Below are 27616 nucleotides of genomic sequence, written 5' to 3'. Positions count from 1 at the left end.
AAATTGCAAGATAAATTGTTATCTGTTGAAGCTGTCGCTATTTACAACAAAAATGAAGATAAGAAATTTGTTATTATTCCCTAATCGGATATTGGCTGACACTGGGATGAGCCCGCACCGCTACAACTAAAAGCTTCTCTTCTTACATTATCGATTATACAGATGACTCTCAACACATCTGTTGTACTCCTGTCACAACTTTCTTCTTCTCCGCTATTCAAGAAGATAAACTCAGTTATCATCAAGGATTTGCTAGGTGAACTCTTCAGACTTAGCTCTGATTCGTTGTTCATATTTGCATCGTGTGACTTCTTGTCAAAGTTGAATTCTTTATGCCTCATTACATGGGCTGTCAGAAGAGAGAAAACAAATAGCTCACTCTTCTTTCTTAGCAAATCGTACACTGGAAAATAGAGCAAGCAAAATCTATTAAACATTCAAACTCATGGAACTTACAACTATTAAAAACATTCATGTAATTGGACATGTCAGAGTATCTACATGTAGATATCTATGTAAGTTTCTAAAGCTAACTGAGTAATATACAAAGTGCTAACTAATACAACTTGGCATAAAGTTTTATCAATTGTATAGGAACCTTGAGTGATATGAGAAGAACAGACTCTTTTTATAATTTTGGTTACCTGTATCACAATGTTTGTTTTATTTTAAGGTTTCTCTATATTACGTGTATTTACAATGGCTGATACAACTTTGCGTTTCAAGAATTGTTTCACAAGTTACAAGCACAAACAACAACACTGCAAGTAATCACTCAACTTCTTCATAACTATCAAGCAATCAATCAAAATTCCGTGCATACTTTCAGCAGAGATAAATTATTATTGACTTTTAATAATACTTTGATATGCTTTACTTTTATAAATTTTCTGTAACTGTGATATATGTTTGTATAATCTGTTTTAGTATTCCTTATTGCAGTGTGTGTCATAGTCAATGTTGTATGGCAACTACAATAAATTACCTGCACGATTATAGACTTGAGCTGCAAGAGCAGATTGCAGAAAAAAAGTTCTTGCACAGATATACCATCACTCATGTCATATAAATATATTAATTAATACCAAATTGAGAGGTAATTGCTAACAAGTAGTATCTCTATTGTGATTCTACAAAAATTACAGTCTGATTCAATGTGAGCCACTGCAGATTGTCTGCATTGTAGTGAGTAGGCTTTGCATTGGCAGACCACTCTTTCAGGGTAAATGGTAGCAGGCAGAAACATTCATTTTGAGTTATCTGCCATTTTGAAACCAAGTGAACAAGAAAGCTGTTCAGCTTTTAAGTTAGTCTGGTTTTACACTTTAAAAATGTAATATGAGCTTAAGAAAATTGGAATAACTGAAGACATACTTGAAACTAGAGGAAACTGTCAAAAAGAAAAACAGATTTCACCTTGAAAGCTTTATCAATAGGTTCAGGAAAACTGTTTCCATTGACTAAATAAACTCAACAAGTGATTCTGCCCTTGCTGTAACAAAATTTACAACATATCTCTAGTAATGGTTTAGAAGTATTTTACAGCAAATAGACATAGGACATTACTTGATATTATTAACTTTCATAGCAAAATTGAACACTTCAAAATCATTAGGGAGCCGACTAATTTCTTGGAGTGCTAAAGATTTTATATGAGAATATGAGCTAAATTTCTTAAAGGTTAATGATTCTGCAGCATCCTGGCTTTAATAATAGGCTACTCAGTCTATGTTTAAACCAATGGTTCACTAAAACTGGTAATTTTTTAACACTCCGGTTTTAAAATATACAAATAGCAACAAAATTGATGTGCAGAACATTTGCTTTGTTTGAACCCAAAACTAACTGAATCTAGTAAAACAAAAGCTTGTAGTAAAATGGTTCTAGTGCATAATGACTTTATGAAACGCTTTGATTTATAAAAGGTTTGAATTTCTTTTAAAGTGTGTTAAAGAATTTTTATGCCATCCTGAACGATGCAAAAAATATGACATGTTGTTTGATGTTATTATGTTTATTAATTTTTTGGAAGTTTTGATCACCAGATTTCTATGTTTCAAGTAGATTCGGTGTTTTTCCATTCTAGTGTAAATTATAAAAATAGTAAAACCCAAAAGGATTTGACACAATTTCACTTCGCTGAATTTGTGCAAAGGAATCTGCAATAAGACTACTACATAACTTCACAGAAACGCTCACAGTAGATGGATTCAAATTGATAATACCTAGTTAAGCTCTCCTCAATTAAATAGAATAACATTTTATCACACCACCGCAAGAGTTTTTTCTACACATGTAACTACTATTGCTAATTATGGGTTTCTTGAATGATGACAAGATAATTATTTGTTTTTTTATTTTGTTATGGTTTCAACATTGTGTAATATCATCTTTTTGTTCTTTAAAAAAAAGAACAAACAAATTTTGTTCTTTTGCTGGTCAATTTTGCTCTAATAGTTTAGTTTGAGCAAAATTCTGTTACATAATCTTTTCCACTATTATGTAATTTAATTTCATCAAAAAGAGAATATTAATCTCTAGGGTAATCTATTATGAGTAGTTCTATCCGCAGTTACCTTATACAATGTGAGAAGGTAATTGTAGTGAAATTATCGGCTCCCAACAGTGGATATTCCAAAACTTACATTAATCAAAGCAATACAGCCCTTTGCATTAGTCAAAAATAGATCAAGCAGCAGACATTGCATAATTCAGATACCCTCAACTGCATCTAAAACTGCTTAACAGCTAATAAGTAGTTTTATCTGCAGAATTCTCACACTTGTTTTAAGGGAACTGCAGATAAAACTATGCACAATAGATTAACTTAGGGATTAATAATCCCTAATTAATTAAAATAAATTACATAATGGTTAAAGATATTACGTAACAGAATTTTGCTCAAACAAATCTATTACAGCAAAATTGACCAGCTGCATAGCAGAAAAACCTTTTTTAAGTGAGATGAGTGGTTTTAGCAGATAAGAGGGTTTTTACAAGATCATTCGTGTAATTTTATATCTATCACTTAATATTTGATGCGAGAAGTGTAAATATGACAGAGTTTTCTATGTATCATCATCATTTGTCAAGCTGGAAAACCAAAACAGGTAGCATGACTACTAAAGAAAAATCTTATGTATATTTTACATAGATTTTTATGTATATAAAAATATATGTATATTTTATATTCTATCAGCTAAAAGTTAACAAACACCACAGTCTTCCTGCATTAACAGTAGCAGATAACATAACAGATAGGTGTTGGTATAATATTTCTGTGTACTTTCAATGGAATAAAAAGTTTTCTCACTATTTTAAAGCTAGAAACTGTACAGAATATTTGTATTCAACTCAAAATATCAGTCTAAAAAGAGTGGGAGCAATATAATTAAACAGATATCATTCATTTTTGTGCAAGATTATATAAAAATTGTCCATATAGCAGCATAAAAAACGTGTTAATAAGATTTAAACATATGACTTCTGAGAATAGCTATTAGTTATAAACAATTTACAAAGTCCCTATTTGTGCAAAAGAAAAGTATATTGCTCCATCTTTTTATAAAATGTACTATGTGCACAAACTAATTAGTGTAATTTTGTAACTACTGCTAACAATTTCATGCGGTACTAATTCAAACAAATACAACAGATAGTTTTTTGGTGTTTGTCGTATCTGCTTTGAACATGTGTTATCAATATTAAATATTTTACAAATTTTGTAAAATTAAGACTCAGACATGTAGTATGACAATAAGATAAGAAAATTTATAAAAATTTCAGCTACTAGAAAGGCTTTGATTCTGCTTCTCTTTTAGAAATACTTGCCATCGTTGAGGTCGTAAATTTTACGTCTATGATTTGACAAAAAAGTACCTCTTCACCTCAGTTTGGAGCCCACAAATCTTTGCGTTTCCAAAAACATTTTTTAGTTTTGTCTAACATTAAAACAAACAAATTATCATTATTGTATCAGTATAAATAGATGTAACATAAATTGCTGTCATCTAAACGCTAAGATGGATATCAAAAACTTCTAATTGAACGCCACCTCTAATTGAATGCCACCTCTGTTTGAACTCCACCTCTATTTGAACACCACTTAAACAATCTTTGATCTTTATGAACCCTTGATATCCAAGGATCAGTAGAAAAGTGTCCACAAAATAGTATTAATAATGATTCGTTTTTATCAATAATAATCAATTCTATCATTTTCACATTCAAACTTATACATGTAGCTTGTTTTTTGTAGAAACTTTAAAAGTAGCACCATAGATATAATTGATAATTGTCTCAGGCTACTATAGTAGGTTCTTGTTTAAGTTCTAGTTTTGGTTACAAACTGAAGCAAACATATTAATTAGTTCAATGGAATTTTATGCAACATTGGCAAATAATAAATATAAAATAAAGATATGTGTTCAAAATTAGAATGAAATAAAATTGAAAGTTGGAACAAATTGCAAAACAGTACACATGCTATAATACCACAATAGGTTAGTTGCAAGCAATATATATCAACTGGTAGAGATCGTTCTTGGTTTCTCCATGCATATTTATATAAAGATCATTGACATTTTGAAGGTTGGTTAGCATATTTATTGCTTCCAAAAGATTCATTATTGCTCCACCAGAAAATGAGGGCAAAATATAGGTGACATTCGCTACACCCGTTATAGGACTAAATATATCTTCCCGAAATTCTGACGAGCCATTTAAAAAATACAACGCAAACCTTTATTTAAACACCACCTCCAATTGACAGTCACTATAAAAAAGAGTTGAAAAATAAAGCCCCATGGGTTCAATAAAAGTTTTTTACAGTGATACTGGAAAATTAGTTAAATTGAAGTTATACAAAAAAGTCCCATTCACATTTTTTAAATTATTGGTGTGGTAGAAAAAAATAGGCTTTCATTTCAAAGTTGCTTCAAGACTATGGAACTTATTTCAAAGTGGTACTACTTCTCTAATTTTTAAATTTTATCACTTTTTGATCAATCTTAATTTATTATCAGTCTTACTTTTGTCTTATAGAACCAAAGTTCAAGATAGAATAACTCCAAAATAGTTCATTTAAGTGACAATCAGCAGCAGTAGGAAGAGCATAAGTTAGCAGAGCATACGACAATCAGAATCCCTTCCATAGAGATACCATTTTTAAAGAGCCTTCAGTCTATTCTAGATTTTTAAGCAATCTGAGGAAATCAAAAGCATTGATTTTGATTTCACTGAATATACTGTAAGTACCCCGAGTACGGTTTCTCTGAAATAAATATGCTGACTATTAAGCAATGATACTTGTCTACTATAAAAGATAAATGTGTCACTACCATAGAAATACTAGAGTAATGTGAGTGCCGTAAATCATCAAAACTTGTAATGTGTAAAACTTTTATGTATGATTGTGCTTGTATACCAAATGATAAAAACTAATTAGTTGTATACGTCCTTAAACAAGGACCTAGAGCAGTTGAGTTTACGCAAAAAAACTTGTCTTTCTTATATCAAGAATTACAATTTGGTGTATCAAGTGTATAGATTATACTTCAAAAAATTTCAAAACATATGCAATGATAGTCTTTTTTTGTCAAAAACAGTTGAAAACACTAACTTACCTGCATTAAACATAGAAAGGCTTTTTTGTCACTACGCACTTTAAAGATTTCAAAATATTCCTCTCATTGTTGCTTTTGGGAAAACAAGCAGTAAAATTTAGTTATTGCAAAACTTTAATATAAACTGCTCTTCATTTGTATATATTACATGTTTAAATATATCAAGACATTTGTACTCACATACCATTCATTGCCACAAGATAAACATATAAGTTTTCAACTTATACCGCCATGTGTACAATTTATTCAGTGTGCACACTTAATATTAAGTTAAACAAGGACAAAATTAACAAGGCTGGATTACTCTTTGAGAGACTAGTAGATGATTATATTTTAGACCTAGTAGTTTACAATCTGACTCTACAATGTAGTGTAGTAGACTAGGCAAATAAAAAAACTCAGCTTAAATATTTGGCACTAAGACATTAGGCTTTGAGTTTATACAGCTGTTGGTCAATTTCAACTAACTTAGATGGAAATTTATTAATTTTATGCACTCAGAAACAGTTGATTGTTAGTTGCTGGGTGTTAGTGTCTTACGAGGGTGTTGAGTCCCAAAGATCTAAGCACAATATTTACAAACAGTAACAATACACTGTTGAAGGCCCCAAACACATGTAGGTAAAAACTGAATAAAACACAATGGTGATGACAAATACGTACACAAGCAACCATAACACACCTGATCTACATAAGCATACCTCATGTGTTTTTAATGCTAGTATAGTTTAAGGGTATGAAGCACTTGGATGTAGAGGACATTATTTTATTGAAAGAGGCCACCTAGTTTATATGTAATCCTTCCCACCAGCTACTACCAAAGGGGAAAGTCGAGACAGAATGCCAGATGCAGGATCTTTTCAGCAAGAGGGTAATTGAAGTTGCTTCAGGCACCTTTAAGATTTGATAGTGTTGGTCCAGGAGAAAGATAGAAAGTGGCAGTTCTGCAGCAACTACCAATAGCTGATTGCAATCATCGAACAGGACGCCTACTCCATTTTTTGGATTGACAGTAGCTTCAAAGCCCTCTTTAGAAGCAAGTTCTTAGTACACTAAATTTGGTGGGTGACTACAACTGTCAAGCGCTTTTAGATGTCTGTACTTAAGGAAAAGTCAGCATTTGCAGCCCGTTTTGGTTTATGGAAAAAGAAAGTGCTGCCATTTGGATTTAATCTATGCCATTCACTTTCTAACAACTGATGGAATGGGTGCTGCAAGTATTTCATTAGGAAAGGCTACACCTTTAATTGAATGACATCATATTCATTGCACAAAATGTTGATACTTATTCGCAATGTTTATAAGATATGTTTCAGCAACTGAAGGAAGCCAGGTTCAAGCTCAAGCTAGCTAATTACAAATTCTTCCAGTCATTATTGCCCTACCTGGGTCATGTGGTAAATAAAGAAGTGGTGGCTACTAACTCAAAGAAGACTAGGGTATTCCAGATTAGTAACTATTGAGGCAAGACTAATAACCATGGGATTCAGGGAGCTGCAGGGTGTCTGGAACATGATAGAATACTTTCATCAAAACATCTCTACCTTTGGTACTATGGCGCAGTTCGTGCACAGGTTGACAGGAAAAAAGAGAAGTGGGTGTGGAGAAATAAAAGCAGGCTGCCTTTGAGAATCCGAGTTTACGCTTCTTCTCTACACGTGTCCTAAGACACCCTAATTAGAATCAGCTGTATATTGTAGATACAGATGTGAGTGAATATGTAGTAGAAGCAATTATACTGTCCCATCTCCAAAATAAAGTTAAAAAAAAAGTGATTGCCTACTTTAACACTGAGAAAACCTGCTGAGAAAAACTACTTTTTCACATAAAAAGATTCACTTGCCGTGGTCAAAGCCGTGAAGCACTTCTAACTGTATCTATATAATCCACTTTAAACCAACCATGCTTCACTTTTCCTACTGCACAAAAAGAAGGAGCTGTAACCAGATGATTGAAGATCATGGTGTAGTTTCCATCTACACTGAAACAACTGCTGAGCCAGCAGACCTGTAAAGACTGTTGGCAGTTTGAGCTATTCGACTCTCCAAGCAAACTCCTCAAAAAGTAATTTACCATGAAAGGTCAGAAATTGTTGTACATACTCTAGGTAAGCCCGGCAGTAGTGTCAGGATTTGCTAGGACTAAACACGACATGGCCAGTTTCACAAGTCAACTTACTGAATTTCTGCAACTGGGTAGCTGAAGAGTTGGCCCAGGGCCGGCCGAGGTAATATTAAAACTTTGTCACACAATTCATGTGAAAATTTGAAGTGACATTGGCATAAAGCTGGCACAGATGCAACCGGCTGGGGGTCTGTGGCCACTACATACTGAAAACTCTCATGAGAAGTAGATCTGACCAGAGATCCACTGGTGCAGAGCACTGAAAACTTTGGCAAAGGCACAAGATCTGATCATTTTTTGAATACGGCAGAAAGGAGTGCTATAAGCTTTTAATTTACTCCACGACCAGGCCAAATGGTGTGAAGTCTGTTTGCTAGCTGTCAAGGAAACCACTGTGTAAGGCAAGCAATGTCTTGGTCTATTCTTGAGTGCGCAAGACGACCAGAAGCCTTCATATGATCTGGTACTGGCCAGATTTTTCAGTGACAACAAGGTGTGATGTGTACCAAGCCGCAAACAGAGGGCAAAAACAGTCGGAAGCAGGCAGAGGCTGTATGCTTGACACATCCGGCAGAAGATAGAAGCAGGCTTGGTGCAGCCATTGCTGATGAAACCAAAGTGGAACCATTGATATCGGTAATAATCAACTGCTTCACATGATGGCCGAATGCTTTGGCCTTATGACTGGCCCTATGAGAACTGACAGAGCTGGTGGTAGCTAGGGTCCTGAATAAAAGAGTTTTTTGTTACATAGGTTTGCGGAAACAGATTTGCACGAATATAGGGGTACATTTCCAAAGTCAACTAATAACCAAGCTGGGTCAGCTCCAGCATGTGGAAAAGTCCCACATCATCCTATACTATTTAAGGCCTTTAAAAGATGTGTGCGATTTTACTTCCAGAATTTGGTAAAATCAGAAATCCATTTAGATTTCATTGCAACTTTTAAGCCACAGTTCAGAGGTTTAGACAAGCCTTTTTTTTTAAATAGGAAAATTGCATTGCAGTCTACAATAAATAACAAATGTTCAGACTTCTGTTAATGGTTTCATATATTATTTTAATTTTTACCAGCAAGGCTTACACAAGTGCTAACCCATACAACTTTCCCTATATTCCTGTTCATTTTGGTTTGTTTAGTAGCAGAATATCAGTCATTTTAAAAATTTCCCACCTCAAAGAATGTATATATATATATATGTATATGTATACATATTTATAAATGTGAAAGTATGTGTATCCCTCCAGCTATAGCTATTATTAGAATAGCGTAGCTTGACAATGCTGATGCAACGTCTCGGCGTGCTGTCTTTAGAAGCCTAGCGCTTATTAACTAGCTTACTGGAATTTTCTATTGGCATTGTGCCAGGCTAATAGTTTGAAAGTAACTGTTGTTTGACAAAGCTTTAAAACATTTACAGTTGGTTTTATTTTTCTCTTAATTTATTTCAACTACACAAAACACTTCTCTCATGATATGCATACAGATAGAAAGTTGGAATGGGAAATGTTGTTATATATTATGTACAAATCAATTTTCTGTCCAAAAACTTGTTATTACTTGGGCAACGCCAGGTAGCACAGCTAGTAAGTATATATTAGAGAACTACTACATCGCTAAACAGGGTAGGATACTCAAAGTAGTAAAAAAAGGAATATATGTTTACAATACAGAAGGGCTGAAATAAGCTGAAATAAAAACTATTAATATTTAAAATCTCTATAAATCACTAGACTAAATATTATGGTAAATCTTCTTAATACTCATCTATATAAACCCCTCTCAAAATAAATAACAATATTAACTCACCTTTACTGGAATAGTTTTTCATGACACAGCTGTTTTAGACTATGACTTATAATTAAGACAATAATTATTCCAGATTAAACAGCTTTGATGAAAAAGGAATTGCTAAAGGCTGATGTGGCAAACAAATCTATAAGTCAAAATAAGTTTTTTAGAGATAGCTCTTTAGAATCTTGGTTAAACAAGAATATCTTCAAAAATTTGAACCTTGTATTACAGATAGGTTTTATTACTAAGATTAATGGTTCCCTAGACCGGTTTTTTGGACACTTAGCAAAATGAGAAACCGTTGATTATCAAAAGACCTGACAATTTTTTTCTAAGAACTGATGCATAATTTTTTAATTCTTTTAACTTATCCCTTGAAGTAGAGAAGTTTTTTGTTTGTTGTATTCTAATGGGTTACTGAAATCTCATTTTAATGAACAGTATAACATTTTACACTCATAACTTTTTTATATCAATTTATCAGCAGATCTTGAATTTGAAATAATGTGTTACAGTTTTTTTTATTCACCCGACATGACCAACATCTTGAAATATAATCATTAGACATACATTTTGTTTTCAAGAACAAACTGAAAATATTTATTTTTTGTCTTTCTGAGGAACTTGTATTTAGAGATCTAACAGTCTTTGTGTAAAACGGGTTTTGCCTTCTATTGTGGTTGAAAATAGTTCTCATTAGTAGCACTCTTCATTATATGTATTCTGCTTCGATACAGCAAATATTTCTTTATGCAGATAGTGAGCAATAATATTGTGAACTGCAAATAGATAAAATTGCTACACCAGACATCAGTTTAGGTGCTCAGTGTTAGAAATGTTTGTCTAAATCAAGTTGTCTTCACAATGAAATCTCATTCCTTAGCGCACAATCTGTACAGTAATTTTCAGCGATTGGATTAAGTACGATTCTTTTCTAACGTCTGGCAATTTACACATCTAGTAAACGGTTATTGTAGTGACAACCTATTCAACCTACTAATAATAAAAGAGATTGTTTAGCAATTATCTTGTTTAATTTATTTTGAAGTAATCTAATACAATAAAATAATGTCAAGTTTAGTGAGAAGTAAATAATATATATTTATATATATATATTGCTCAAAGTTTGTTGTCTGTTTTTAGTTTTAAAGTTTAACTCTAGTGTGATGTGGCTTTTTTCATTGCTAACTGCAGCAAGTGCTGCACGCATGCATATTTTATTGCTATAAACCGACATACGACTTATAAACAAACCCACAAACACTTCAATTTATATATATGAAGGTACATATTTTTACTTACATGTAGGTATGTATATTAAAACAAAAATTCAGTTGTTAGTCAATTTACTACAAAAAAGTTTTAAGCAGATATAACTTAGCTTTCTTTAGGTAATAACTTCAGCATGGCAAAATTCAAAATGGCTACCAGTGAGTATGAGAATGACTCATTAACCGCTACAGAAATAAGTTTACTCTTGCAAACAACTGCTTAATATTTTTCTTTTATTTCGAATTATTAATAAAACCCCAATTAGATAAATCACGTTGACATCAGTTTTTAAAAATTACTTAATATAAAGTGATTAGCCAATTAGGTTAAATTTATTACACAAGACATTTTGAATAATTTAGCGGACAAGCCGATTACCATTAACAAGCATGGATCAACACAAGTGTTGGTAATTCAAGCAAGAAAAGCTAAGTTTTCTTCTAGACTTTTGCATGGTATAATTTTGAATATGCTTCATTACTATATAATCTTGCTTGGGAATAACATGTATCATGAGGTTAGGAAATAATTATAACCTCAGTGTAAGTGTCAATATGAACAACTCTTTTTTCAACTAGCTGCTAGAGGCTTTTGCTCTATTTAATTTTGAGGTCTGATTTATAATTAAATATTGTTTTAGTAAAATTAATTCATATTTTACCAATACTAATAGTGTTTTATGATAAAAAGCAAAATGGTCTGTATTTCCTTTTTCAGCTACTTGAAAGTTCAATAAATGCTATGTTATTGCAATTTTTAGCATCAACTAGTTTCTTTCATTAATAATTAAATTTATATTATTTTAACAAGTGCCTTTATGAGCCCAATGTAATGTAGGTCATGTATATGCTTCACACATGACTGATAAAAACATGATTCACAGCAATAAAAAAGTTTTTGAAGATTTTGCTCCATGGTATATTATTCATGACAAACAAAAATCAAAATCACTCTTTAGCACCATAATTTTCATCGGAGCTTGGATAAGAATTAGAATACTATGAAATATTAATAAATAAATAGAAAAATTGAATGGATGTATACAATGGTTAAAGCTAGCAACTAATATAATTACCAGTTTAATTCTACAGCAACAATTTTATTGAAGCAATTTTACTGAACAACAATTTTATTGGATAAAACTAATTTAGCAAAAATTTAGGATATGAATGAAAGTGTTACATTATATCAGATTAACAATTTATGTGATAATTTAGACTCACCAAATTCACAAAGGCTGTTACCAGGATAGCACTGATAACATTCTCATATGCATCTGGAGTGACTGTAGTTTTATTTGAGTTGGTTGATACACTGCTAAGTAGTGTTGAGTTATAATTAAATGGTATGGTACTGCTAGTGGTAGCTGTAACAAAATGAATATAATATAAATGAAACAAGTCGATGCTCTTCAAAGGGAACCTTTATTTTGTTACTGCTTAATAGCAAAAAGGTTGACCTTTCTAATAAATGTATATATTTATTTATATATAAATTAATATATATTTTTATAGATACATAAAAAATTGTACATACATATATGTTGTATATATATGTATATATATGTATATATATTATATATATTCATATATATATACACATTATATATATATACGTTATATATACTAAATATATGTTTAATGCTTAAACATAATATGTATGAGACATAAAAATGAGACATCTTATTTCTCATAATTGGTTTGAAGCCTAATTGAAACATCGTGTAATACTATTTCACAGAGACGCTAGTTCTCTGAAAGCTTGTATCATGAAAAAGTAATTCAGGCATTTTCTTTACCGCAACCTTTTAGTCCACGTAATATTCAAACATGGAAAATAATCTAAAGCAGTATATTTACCAGGCATGCATAAAGCATCAGGCACTTCAACACAATCAGCAAATTGGTTGCATATGTATTCTTTAGCAAAGCACCGTTCACACGACTTCTTGGTTTTCACTTTTTTGCATTCACCTTTTTCGCACATGTAGTCTCTGTTGGAGCCACAACTAGCACCAGTTGGTACTTGCCCTGGATCTTTATCAGACATTTCTAAAACATGGTAGTGCATAGAGACATGCTTGAGTAAATGTTTTAGTAGAGTTGATGTTTTATTTCATGAGTTCTATAAAATGCTTGCACCTAATATTTATGTTTTTATTAAATATATTGCTTTAAAATTTGTGAACTTACAAACTTGGAAACTTTGCTTTTTGCATTTTTTGTTTCATATTTGCTTTCTCACTAAACATCATATCTTGTTTTGTAGTTTATTAGACACTCTATGATCATTATTGACATTCTATATCTCACATTATAGCTTATTAATACAAGATTTCTAAAATTGTTAATTTTTGCCTGTTTCAAGTTAAGAGTTGTTTGTTGTCATTACATCACAATTAACTTTTTAAGATACTTCAAAACTGATATAATTCTTTAGCTGTCTTCCCATGGAAGTAGAAACTTACTAGGTAATGTTTAACTATAATATATACAGTAAATTTTATAGCTAGTTGTAATACCAATTGCTTTTCCTCTTTCAACCCTTTAAACCCATTTGATGTAACACCTGCACCGATCGATGGCTCTTAACCCTTTAAACCCTAATGGCCAGCGTTGCGCAGGGTGTGTCAGAAACCATAACGACTGCAATACCGGCATTCACACGGCTCTGCTTACAAAAGCTGTTTTTAAGTAACAGTGTAAACTGATGAAGTCAATTCTTGCACAGGGTATTAGCCAATAAATTTTGTTTCTATTTCTAAGTTTTCAAATATTTTCATCTTCTTCCTACGTTAAAATAACGACTTTTGTTGGAACAATTTGACAAAAATAATCGCTATGATTTGTTTGTTGGTAGGGCATAGATGATCATGATGCAAATGTGGAATTTTATAACTCTAACTATAATTTTTCAGCTCAGCTTGTTTTGCGTCATGAAACAGATGATGAGTGTTTGACCGATGAATATGACGCTACTGCAAAGATAACTACAATTCTTTAAAATCATGCGAATTTATATGGTTTTAGTCTAAATGACTGGGAAACAATCTTTTTTTATTTAGCAATATTTGCCATGTTGCTGGACTTTTTTACTAGTGTTACTAAGTGTCATGGTATTTATTATTATTTATTATTATTATGTTATCATTCTTATTGTATTATGAGCACATTAAGACATACTAATAAAAGTTTAAAAACTTCAGATCGTTAGACAAATTTGTTACTGACACACATTGACATGGACAGCCAGGGTTCAAACAGTGAAAAATTAAATTTTTTTCATCATAATGTTTTAGAATATATCATTATTAGCAAAATACATTAAACACTCCTATAATTTAAACTTCTTCTAACATGAATTCCACATATCTTTTGTTTTTAGGTAAAGTTTTTTCCTAATACTCCGTAAAAAAAATTCTATATAATTTAAACTGTCAAGTTGGTGTAAGTTCTCTTATTCAATTTAGGTAACAAGAATTTAGTTTTTTTGAATTCTCAGATTTCAAAGTAAGAGAGCATTTGTGAGAGAAAAATTGATGTAAAAACTTGTTACTATTATATATGCTTGCACCTTGACAGTCTAACTTGTCATGAAAGATAAGCAGGTGTGTCGATAATGAACAGAGAGCAAGTAGCTGCTCAGTTATCATAAATACGTAAAGTCAATTGATTGGTGCAGACATCAGAATGTCAGTGTATTAAGCTAAATACCAAAACATTTAATTTTACCAAAAATTATTTTTCATCCTAACCTCAAACCACGGCGACGGATAGAAGGGAAGACAAGCAACATTCTTTGAATACTAATGATATGTTTTTATATATAATATTTCTATATTGTTGACACAAAAACATTTTCTGTTATTTTTTCTTTACAAATTAGACCAGGTTGTCTAAAGGAAAGGATAACAAAAAGTGAGTTGACATTGAAGGCATGCGCTCTCCTTAGCTTATCATAAAATTACTGTCATCACCGACCTTAAAATAAATAAAAGTGCAAAGAAAGAGGAAAAAAATTTTCAATAAGAACCAATTATATTACAGTTACTGCGCAGCCATCAAGTTAAAAAGTTGTGTAGTTTTGCCTTTTTGAAAAACCAAAAGACTGAGTCTCTTTTTGAGTCTGGGAAGTGGGTAAATCTTAGAATGGATTAGACATTGCCTTGTATTTTGCTGTTTCTATAGCGTTAAGGTCTTATAAAGTAAAAGCTCCCAGAATGGATTATTTATGTTATAGGATCGTTTACTGTATATTTTATCAGCAAGTATACTGTATGCAACTCAAATAAGTTTGATATTTAATGTGTAAATAGAGAGTTACTTTTGTACATTTTGTTAAACTGCTTGCGGATATATCAGCTGACTGGTCGAAGAGATACACACAAGCAATCCCGAGTCCGTGAGCGGGGATACGCGCATGCACCCGCACACCCACACCCACGCACCCGCATGCACTCGCATGCACACACTGACCCGCACGCATCCGCATGCAATCGCACGCACACACATTTGCATGCATAGATGCTTGCATGCACACTAGAAAGTAGTGCATGCAATGCTCATGTGTAAGAATAAGAAAAGCAAACAAATTGCACTAAATAGGAATATTAAGATATGTACTAGCAGAGATTCCAATTGTAGCTACATACATGTAACATTGTTACTTTGCTTGCGAGGCTATTGGCTGTAGTAACTAAATTATGGCTATACACATATATGTTAGAGTTTAACGTGGATTTTGTGTAAACTATAATCTTGCTTGGTTTTGCTGAGTTTAGGACATCAGTGAGGTTCACTTCAACTGCACAGTCAAAACAAACTGTCAGTTTTATAGAAAACATATCTTTAGAGATGCTGAGTCACAGGCAACCTGTTTTATGTTGTATAAGCAAAAGTACCTTGATGGCTATACAGATGACTATCGAGCATATATTCAAGAGCTTTTGTACAATCATATTTTGACATACGAGTGCCCCAACATGCGACGAAATCAAAATTTGAACAGTATTTAGAGCAAGCGTTTTTCTTGACATACAGGAAGCCGTTCACATAAAAGCCACTTCACGATGGCCATTTAACGACTAAGTATGTGAAAGGCCATTTTTGAGAACATCGTTGCTCGGTCTTTCTAAATTTTAAAAAGGTTTGCTGAAAGTTACAATGGAACTGAAGCAAAATTCACCAAGCTGGAGACAGATAATAAAAAATTAGGACAAAGACAAATTCAAAGATAAGTTTATTGAAAGATTAAAGCTTATTTTCAAATGTGTTTATTAAGTAAAATTCAATGTTTATGTTGTGTTACGTGGTGTCATAAAAGCCTAATGTAACAAAGGTGTTGCTGTCAAGTTTCTCTTAAATGTGTGTCAGCAACTATGGCTGTCTCAAAATTAAGAACTCCATACTGTACTGTAAATAGTATTGTAACATTTTACAGTAGATTATAATCAAAAAATACCTGAGGTATTTGTTACTGTGAGAGTGTAGGATCTGAACTGTGACAATTAACAACAAATATTTACTTTTTAATATCCTGTTTTAGATAGTTATTTCATAACGTGTAAGCAGATTACGTAATACTAGATTTAACCAATCAGCTTTATGGCTAATAAACCTATGCTACCATAATTCTTCTAACCTATAACTAGGAGCAATAAAACTTTTTTTTGTGTGACACTTGATTTGTAACAGGTTATAAACCATAACACACCCGTATTTGTTAACAATCTTTTGATTGAAATTCTTTATGAACATAAACCTACTTCCATTGTTTTCTAGTGAATAATGATAAACTTCCACTGTCCAAAATAAGTTTTTTTTTGAGATTTGGAAAGCACCATTAAATGCTTAGAAAATTCTAAATGGTTGTTGTTATGTTATCTACAAATTAGTTTACTCTAAATGTTTTTGTTCATTGGCTTATTTTTATACCAACCTGTGTTGTATTGGACGGTGTAACATATCTCACTGGATTCTAATACAGCTCGGTTTTTCCCAACTAAAGAATGAGTTTGAATGAGCGTCAATTTTTTTCTTGAATGCTCGGAGTCACAGTGAAGAAGCCCACAGTACGCATCAGTTAGTGTATTGCATTTTTTGTAATGGTAACGGGGATACCCAAAAGCTTGATACCTCCATCCACAGTGTCCATATGCATTAGCTGAATGTTACAATAGGACAACATGATATGTCATGAAACAGTAAACCATACTATGTCGGCGGTGAGCTGACTAGATAATTTCAAAAAAGATCTACTTGCTTGCATAGAGTAACATAATTATTTTCTATAATTCAAGTCAAACACCAACACTCAAGTGCATTAGAATAAACATATTATAATACTTGTGAAAATGTGTCTTACGTACCTCGCCTTTGCCAATTTTTTGTTATATAGCATTGGTCAGAGGCCTTTGTTGCTTTTCCTTTCCAGAGTTCCTGGCATTGTGAAGTATGAGAGCGACAGAAGCCATCATAGCAGTGAGAATGTTCTTGGTTGTAACATGGAGTACCATCATATCTATAAATATCTTGTGGGCAAAACTGACTTTCACCTGAACAGTACTCTTCTATGTCACAATCCTCATGTCGTCTTTCTCGACAGAGAGTGCAAGCAGGTTTTAGTTGACATGTGGTAAGATTGCAACACTCACCTAATAATTACAAAAGCAATCAGAAGTCTTTATGTGACAATTTCTTGCTAAAATCTAAAAAAGCTTGATTCAAAACCTGTATGTTTTATTGGTACATAATTTCAAAAAGCTATAATTTTTGTAGACAATTAAAAATATATGTTAGAAAATTTTTATGCATTCTGCTTTTAGCTCTGACATGTGCTACATCAATTTGCAATTAAGGAAATTAAAGAAGATTACATAGCTCTTGAAGCGTGTAGTCTTCTTTTTATATATTTAGGTAGCAGTATTTGAAAACTGTTTAAATATTTTCCAATAGTGTCGTATTCTTATTGGGTAGTTTATATTAAAATAGTTTCTAGTTTCAACCTGGTTAAAGTGTCAAATAGAGAATGCAGATGGATACTTGCTTCTCATTTCAAATAAAAAGGGTTAATTAGCATATATGGTTCTGAAGAGGTTGTCTTGCTTCAGCTGAAAGCATTACCAAGAACAGCTTTCAATACATAGGTTGATAACAATACTTTGAACAGTTTTCTAAAAACACAAATTTTAAAATAAATAAGTAATTTAATTAAATAATACAATTAATGCAATATGTTACTATCAGCGCATATTATAACATAGCCTTAAAAAAGTCAAAGATTTTTTAGTTTCACAAGCAAAACATAGATGATTTTCTTGCAGCAGTTTGTTTTAGTCATTGCTATAGTTGCTCATTTAAGCTTTTACAACTGCAAGTCAGCATTTTAGAGTGCTACTCACAATAGCATTAGATTTATTTGGTTCTGATCTGCAATCAAGTTTATTTTAGAATATTAATTATTTGCACTTAGCCTGGGAAGCTGCTCTACAAGGGAATCAGCTAAACAACTTAAGGTTTGGAATCAACATTAAAAGTCTCATAACTCACCAGCTGCACATGATGCATTTGTGTAAAGCTTGCATGTGTCAGGATCACAGCAGTTACTATTACAAGTATGTCTTTTCCCACAGTCACATTCTTCATCTGAAATGCACGTTAATATATCAGGAGGCCAAACATTAGTACAAATAACTGATCAAAAAGGTGTTTTAATTTATTTTGAAAACTTACTAAATAATATATTTATAACTTGATAAAATGTCACTATTATTAGGCGATGCAAAGATTTTAAAAAATTAAAAGTTATATGTTATTCTATTACCAATGAAAGAAAAAAATCTGAACTACATACATGTAGTTTTGTAAAAGATTTTAATAACATGTTACAAAATATGCCAGAAATCACTGAACACATATATACTCAAAACATGTGCAAGAAAAACCAACATGATTCAAACAAAACTATGGCAAGCATTTAAGAAGAACAAATTTCAAATTACATTTACTAAATGTTAACAATCGTACAAAATTTGGAAAAATTAATTTATTACTTATTGTGTATCTTGTCAATATTTCACATTTAATTGTTTTGCTATTAAGGATTAGATAATAATGGCAAAAGCAATATTGAGATAAATTGCATTTCCGCTATGTATTTTTCATCTAAAATTTCCTAAACTCTATATGATAGTTAGATTGAAAATAATACAAACACTCCTCTTAGATAACTAAATTCAATGCAGGCAACAGGAAACCTTTTTTGATCTCACATTATCATCTGGTTCACCTCTAAGCAAAAGTTTATCTATCAGAGTAGATATCATTATCAAAGAAGTAACACAAAATTTAATAACCCATCAAATTATCCAAACAAAGTGAATATTTAAAAAAAAAACATATTAAAGGCAGCCATCAAATATATATTTTTTAGTCTCACATTATTCTTAGACTCACCACCTTCTAGTACAAAGTTTCCACACTCTGCATACGTTAGATTAGGACTTGGTAAGTTTTGTAGACAGTTAGGGGTACGAGAATATATGTATTTGTTTGGAAGAACCCACTCAATAAATTTTTTAGATGGCCTGCTCCATCTTTGAGCAGCAGTAATGTCTAAATGTAAAAAATGCAGTGACAAATGGGGCTACAGAAATTGAGCATATGAAAAACATTGGCAGATAAAAAGATTGTATATCAATGTGAAAAATCAGGATTTCAGTTTGATATATTTAACTGCAATCCATCCTTCACGGCAATGCTATATTCCAGTTGAAGGTTGACTTGCAACAAAATTCACTTACAGTTATTTGGTATCAAAAGATTCACCATTTCTTACTCTGTTGTGTTGTAGGTGCAAAATATGTGGGAATGGGATTACAAGCTCCTAAAAACTCAAAAACTAACAGCTAATCGCAGCCATCACGAAAACGGCTGTAGGTTGGAATCCTTCTCAAAATTACTCAAACGTGACGCAGTTGAACGCGATGTGCTTCTGTTTACAGTTTGATGCAACCTCATTTGTCAAGATATTTTCACAAACATACCTCACTCAGTCAAAAAATCATGTCTATTGTCCTTATGCGTCTATTTCATCGTCATTATATAATGCTGTCACTTTCAGCACTGATATCTTATACTCTACGGTGAAAATTCGTTTAATTTTTTAACCTTAGCTCGAAGGAGTACATATCATTCTCTGATAAACATGAAGAGCCTGTTAGTCACCTGTGATAATCAAAAAATGCTGCAGAACTTATTCACACAGCTTGGCAGGAAGTATGGGTCACATGATCAGATTACGACTAGACTATTAGACCAAGCCGAAACAAAACTGTAAAGTAGCGAGCATCTATATTTGATACAGGCTCTTCGGTAAAACCAGAAGTGTTTATCATAAACTAGTGCTACGAAAAGTTTTATATTGAGCTTTTTATTGGCCTTTTAATTCACATTAAAACATCACGTGTCAAAACAATAACCAAATGGATTGCATATGTCAGAGAAATAAACTGATTCCAATCTATGGCGGTTTCGTGATGGCGGCGATTAACTGTTAGTTTTTGAGCTTTAAAAGCTTGTAATCACATTTCCACATATTTTGCACATACAATACAGCAGAGTAAGACACTCTGAATCTTTTGATATCAAATAGCTGTAATGTGAATTTTGTTGCAAGTCAACCTTTAAAAACATAAAGCTAGAGAAAAGGATGACATAATAAGGCACAGAAAAAGATCAATGAAACCAACTTGAAAGCATTGCAAGCCATAAAGAGGGTGTTTATGATCAAGTATATATATCATACATACATATATCTGCATGTTTATGCTCATTTGTATCTATATATATATATATATTTGTTTATTATGTCTGGCCCACGCTAGTGGAACCTTTTGAAATTTAGGCATCTTGGAATAAAGCTGAGGTGTGTTTGAGCCAAAAAAAGTGTAATCATTTGTTTGCAGCAAACAAGTTTTAAGGTAAAAGTTGAGATAAGATATGACTAATTAAATTGGTGTTTTTTAAGGTTCATTATACTATGTATATCAAGATTACATGTAAACAAAAAGTTAACAGGCAATTGCGCAATAAAATAAAATCAAGTTTCCAAACGTTTCCAAGTTTCCTTACTGTGGCCTACAGTAAGCAACGCAAACATCTATTTGCTTGTAGTACTTCTTTCAAAAATGTTGTGCCTCAATTGGGGATGTCTATTGGAACCACCCTTACTTGTTTATAAGCTAAACAAATTCAGGTTGAGGTTATTAAAATGTGATTCCTGTAACGAGCTCTGCTAGGCCATGTTTGTTCATTTCCTCTCAAAGCAAGTTCTCAGTGAAATGAAATGTAATTCACTCAGTTTTTAATGGATTTAAAAAAAAAATTTATTTTGTTGCCATATTTAGGGTAGTTCATTTGCCCCATATACACCACAGTAAATTCACCCCTGCAGGGTCAGCCGAGTTTGAAGGGGGCACAGCTTACCACAGAGCTAAAGATATGAAAAGAACATACATCGATCCTTGAACTCAATTTAGCAATGTTTGTGGCCTACAGTTGTACTTAGTTATAATATACTGGTTTACAAATATATATATCATATAATTGCTACAACCGCTTATTTTTGCCAAAGCTCTTAGAGTGGGTGGCAACAAGTAAAATGCCTAAACTTCCAATTGATCTGAATAAGAAAATCAGTTTCTTTACACTGATAGCAGCAGTGGAATAACAGATTCTGGTTGTCCCACCAACTCAACCAATTCATTCGACTAGCACTTCGGAAACTCAGAAAAAGCACAGGCATCTGACTTTGTGTTATGTTGAACATTAACCTCATTGAGATACTTAGCATTGAGGACTCAAAGAAAAAGAAGAAAAGTGATTTTGGCAGACTTAGAAAACTGATTAACTTGAGGTAAGACAACTTGCAGATTGATGGAGGTTGAGCTGCCCTTAAAAATGAAAACCTGCCTTTAAGCTTCTAAAAAATATGCTCTTCTAACATGAAGATACTGACGTAGTCACTCCGAGTGCTTAAAAGTCAGAAAGAGATTCAGACCACCTTGCCAATGTGCTGGAAAATCTGATGATAGTTCCTCAAACCCCAGTTTCGTTTTGTCAGTTTCAAGCACCTCACTATGCAGGTACCGACACTGTGGACTGTTTCATATAGACAGAGATCTACCTGTTGCTATAACTCAGTGCATCACTAACAGAAAAAGCAAAATACTACAGTCGAACAAACAAAGTTGAAGCCACTTTTGACGTGTTTAGGTTTTAGTATTGAGATTTTCTCAGGTGGGCTAAAGCAGAACTGAGTCGCCCACAGAGGACTGGCCAGGCCCTCTTCCAAAACAAGTTATTAAAAAAGAAAGAGCCATTTAACGGACTTCAAAAGTGAAACACATGATTCCGTCAAAAAGAAGAATTCAAACTAAAAGTCAACTCAACTGGCTCGGATTAGTGAATGTGGCTGAGGAAGAGCACCAGGTGCAGAATCTCCTTAATAAAAGACTCATCAAAGACTCCTGCGATGTTGGCGTGAATGGAAATTTAGTAAGTGTTAGTTTTGTGCCGACTGCCACGGGCTTAGCACAGTGACCAAACAAGACAAGCCAGCCAAGCGCAAACTTTGCCAGTCACAAGTGCAATATGTGAGCCATGTCATGAAAAAAGAGCAGTGGCTACTGACTCCAAAAAAACACATACGGCTCAGGTATGGCCAACCTTGAAAGCTCTAAAAGCTGCGGGGTTTTTCAACCATACTAGAGTACAACCGTCAGTACATTTTGTTGCCACCATTGCACAACCTTTACACAAGCAGATTGAAAAAATAAAAATGGGCATGGAAGAAGGACAGGCTGTTTTTGGTGACATGAAGTAGCGCACTTTCGCGGCACTCACCCTTGGATATTCTGATCTGAGCCTGATGTATATGTTAGATAAAAAGCCAGTGTATGCGAGATAAAAGCAGTATTTTCCCAGGTACGGAACAAAACAGAAAGGGTGATTGCTTACTTCAGCTAAACTCAGACACTTGCAAAAAAGTGCTAGTGTGTCACACTTAGAGAATTGCTGATCAAAGTCAAGGCTGTAAAACCCTTTTGACAGTACCCATATAGTTGGCAGTTATGGCTTTGCCTGACCATGCTACACCCCTTGGCTATCCAAGAAGAAAGAGTCATTGAACCAGATACTATGATAATTGTGGATCCTGGCAGAGTTCCACAACACCTTAAAACTAGACTGGACTATGTCATGGAAATTTTGATGAGTCAAGCCTGCAGATGTATGACGAATGCTGGCAGTGCAAGTTTATTAAGCTGGGAGATGGCAGACCAACTTAGAAAGTGCAAACCATGGAGGACCATTCCTTAAAGAGCTTGGTACATGGTAGCCATTGGCCCTCTACCAGTGGCTTGCCTCTGTGCCAGTTTTATTATTAAAGAAAGATGAGCTGACTACAGCTCAATAAGAGTTGGGTTGTAAGGAGCTCCGGAAACTACACGAAATCTAGCTATCTCTAAGGATACACTCAGACAGAGTATGTTAAAAGATTTGATTTCCCTTTACAACCAGACCGTGTGATGTGCTATCTACGCGCTGTCTGTTCAAAAAACAACTGCATGACAATCGTACACTTTGATCTACTGCGGAAAAGCAAGAAAACCAGTCACTTTCATCTAACCTGGTACTGGTGAGGCTGGACCTGGCACTGGCTGCTTATGACAAAAGTGGCATTAGACAGAGGGGTGCTTCTGCCAATGACACCAAACGATAACAAATGTATATTGGTATGAACCAGCAACTTCCAGGAGCCATGACACCAGTTGTAGCTAGTACAATGAATGGGCGAACATTGTGTTACAAGGACCTATCAGAATGGATTCGCACAGACTATGGAGCGATGTTCAAAATTTAACCGATAGCAAGACTGTGGACCAGAGCACGTGAAAAAGTTTCCTACGACTCCACCTTAAGTAAATGGAATGGTGAAGCGCAATGATGAATAACTGGCCGACTTGCTCAGGGAGATACTATTAAACCTAGACCAGGGAAAATGGGACATGTTGCTCTCCGCACTGATGAGAGCGTACCGTGGACACCGCACTCAACCATAGAAAAACGGCAAATCTGATGATGCTCGAACGAGAGTTGCACCTTTTGGGCTAGTGGGAGTACCAGTACCCTCCTACTGTGTTCTCCCCAACATAAAATACATAGTGGATTTACTTGAAAGGCTGGAGGCCACAGCACACTCTATCAGGTGCAGACGGAGATGAGGCAAAAGGACAAAAAAGCCACCCCTCTACACCCATGAGGACTGGGTCTGTGTGGTCAACAAGAAACAAAAAAAAGATATAATTCCCAACTAGAGGCTAACTGAATGCTGAAATAATAATTCTAGCACAAAAGTGTCTGTGTATGAAAAAAGGTTACTGTTCCATCATAAGCTATCTATCAAAAGGTTGAATATGACAATACTGGTACCTCTCCATACTGGCACAAATGTAAAAATGAGATATTGTACTGCCTTTGTCTGACTGAACGGAGAGTGAATGTTGAGGCTCATCCCACGGAAATAGTATAATTGTCTGCGTGAAAAGACTTGCTGTAACTCTAGATATAGTATTTGAACCTTACAAAAAATAGTTCTTAACATGGGCATGGTAACGCCAGGGCACAATGCTAAAATAATTAACACAGTATACAAAATATGATAACGTCATTAATCAAATTGCCTTATGTAGCTCAGTGGTAGAGCGTTCGGACTAAAAACCTGCAGATGCATTTATTGTTAGTTCAAATCCAACAGCACAACAAATTTTAATTTCAAGATTCTAATAGCTATAGCTGAGACTACACACACCCCCAAACACAAACTTTTGAGAAATATATATATATAGAAGACTAGTTGTGAAACTCAGCATTGCCCGGGTAATAAAAATCAGCTTATAAGCAATGAGAGGTAATGAGAGTTGCCTGTCACTTGCTATTAGCCTGGCAATTTGCCAATGCCCAATTTGAGTAAGCTTACTAATAAGAGCTATCGATTTTTGTACTTGCTTCCATCTAGCGACATATATCGCCTAATGAATCCATCAAGCCCGTGTGACTGAATTGTTAAGGCCTCAAACTGGTGAACCGAAAGGTCCGAGAACATGACATACGGAATCTTTATTCTAAAATTTTAATAGCTATAGTTGGAATTACACACATACCACAAACTTTGAAAAAAAATATATATATGCATAAAGAAGGTTAGCTGTGCTACCCGGCTTTGATCGGTTATTAAAAATCAGCTTATAAAAATGAAAATTAATGAGAGTTGCCTGTAACTTGCTATTAGCCTAGCATATTGCCAATGGATGATTTGAGTAAGCTTACTAATATGAGCCATGGCTTCTTGTAGTTGCTCTTATATAGCCTATATATATTGCCTAATGGATTCATCAAGCTCAAGTGGCTGGTTGGTAAGGCGTCGGACTGGTGAACCGAAGGGTCCGAGAACAAATTTGAGAACAAATCTTTAGCAATACGGATTCTTTGTTCCAAGATTTTAATAGCTATAGCTGGAACTACACACATACACACAAACTTTGAGAAATACATATAAAGATGAAAACTTGGATAAATAACTAAACTAGATGAATGCTGACGCTGTACACTCAGTAAAAAAATTTTAACAGAAAATTTATTTTTAATCAACATATGAGACATTTATTCTTGTAACTTTCAACCTTCAATTTACAAACTACAAATTTTTTCAACTTTAAACTTTCCTAAAGCAACCATCAAAATGCAACTGACCAAACAAATGATGCATATATTTTTGTATCAAGATTTTTGGCTTTTGTTTTCGGATGTATTATAAGTATGGTTCATTTATGTCATTTGTTCTTGAATATATATTTTTATCGTTTGATAGAATATTCTTATATAACTTATGAATTTGCAGATTTGTAGCAAATTATTTGATAGTATCCTTGTGGTTGTCTTAACTTAGCTTGCTATGGCTTGGCACTCATATTCCCTTGTCTATTGCACATGAACAGCCAGTTTTGGCTGCAACTGTAGCAAACATATCAATGAGTGCAATGAGCTTGTATGCAACATTATTTTATACACTGTTATTAAAGAAAAAATGCCTTCAAATGTAAAATGAAATTTAAAAAATTGAAAGCTTATGCAAAGGAAGGCACAGGCTAAAATAACATCCCAGGTTAATTGCAAGCAATGGATATGAACTGGTAAAAATACTTGGCTTCCAAATTCATTTTTGTTGAAATATAGTAAATTAGCAGATTTGATTCAGCCATAATTAATAATGTCGCTGCGCCCAAAAAAGTACAAAGGCAACATTCGCTTCACCCATAAAAATGTTAAATATATTTTCCAAAATTTCAGACGAGTTTTTTAGAAATAAATTAAAACGCTAACCTCTATTTGACCACCACTATAAAAAAAAGTTGAAAAGTAGACTGTAAAATCTTTATTCCGAAGCATGATGGCATTCAAATAGAAGTTTCATGATTATTGAAACCACTACAAAATAAAAATTATACAAACCATGCCATTGCGTTTTATGTTTATGTTTATAATTAAATGTATGTGTAGGCATATGTTATCATAAGTAAGAGTATATATAACACGCTGACTTGTCGACCTACCAAACTCATTTACAAAAAAATTCACTATTTCGACTATTTAAAAAAGCATGAGGGAACAAAAAGTGGTTTTGGATCGAATCTAGTCATGCAAGACTTTCTAAAAATAGAGCGAATGAACTTACGATATTTATACATTAAAGAGATTTGTTGTTCTTCATGGTTCAGACCCAAGAGATGTCCCAGTTCATGAACTAAAACTTGACCCATAGCCCTAGGATCAGATGATCTGATTATCAAGCAACTTAATGACTTGGAACACATTCGAGAAATGAATGCTTTTCCTAAATTACTTGAGTTGAGTGAACGATAGTCAGCAATAATTGCACCAGCGTCATGCGGAATAACGGGTAAAATGTTCTCTCTTCGATATATGCAATAGTCGCTGAGAAATTGTTCTAAATCAGATTTTGTAGCATTAGCATGGTTATAGGAGAGATTTATAGGAGGGGTTGCATTCCATATGTCAACATGTGCAATCAGAGCAGTTATTCTAAAAGTATTGAAGTAGCTGTTAGCTACGGCTATAGCAGATATTAGATGCTTTTTCCAGCCTCCCTCATATAACTCCATAACGTTGTATGCTTTCCTTTCTATAGTTATATGGAGCTCTATGTAAGTATTCAAATCTAAATTGTTTTGAAGTTGCTGAGCTGAGGCCCTCGTTTCTCTTCTTCTGGATCTGGCAGGCCGCCAAGTTTTAAAGAATGAATTGGTAAATTTGATAGAATAACCAAAATCAGTAGAGTTTTTGGTAGATCTTATTATGACATCATAATTACTATAGCGTACAATGACAACAAGAATGTCACATAATTTTAAATAACCTCTTCCTTTAAGTGATTTGTCTATGAGTCCTGCAAAACGACATGAATCAGCTCTCCTACTTGATTTCCTTTGCAATAGCTCACCAATTCCCATTATATTTTTCACTTTAAAGATTTTCTGAGCATTCTGGTTACTTTGAAAGCTAAGAGTCATAGACCAGCCGTCAGTTCCATCAACGCGAAGTGTAAATATATGTTTATAAGTGGCTAGTGTATGTCTAAGGTGTTCAAGGTCTGCTCGTTTGGTTAATGGCAAATAGAAGTTGCTGCCGACAGCAACCACCTTATTTAAACTCGCTCCTTCCAT

General features: G+C 33.5%; 1 protein-coding gene across 1 annotated transcript; it reads right to left on the bottom strand.

Annotated features, from left to right (window-relative positions):
- Positions 1 to 80: 80 nt before the first annotated feature.
- Positions 81 to 27616, bottom strand: LOC137388113 (disintegrin and metalloproteinase domain-containing protein adm-2-like). The gene is made up of 6 exons (XM_068074625.1): positions 26608 to 27616; positions 18363 to 18458; positions 17363 to 17467; positions 16753 to 16977; positions 12675 to 12866; positions 81 to 403 (listed from the first exon to the last, which is right to left on the bottom strand). The coding sequence occupies exons 1-6, from the start codon at positions 27614 to 27616 to the stop codon at positions 81 to 83; spliced, it is 1950 nt and encodes a 649-aa protein (XP_067930726.1).

Source organism: Watersipora subatra, chromosome 2, assembly GCF_963576615.1.
Source record: "Watersipora subatra chromosome 2, tzWatSuba1.1, whole genome shotgun sequence".
Lineage (NCBI taxonomy): Eukaryota > Metazoa > Bryozoa > Gymnolaemata > Cheilostomatida > Watersiporidae > Watersipora > Watersipora subatra.
The sequence above is the reverse complement of the archived record's forward strand: the minus strand, read 5'-3'. Positions and strand labels throughout refer to the sequence as shown.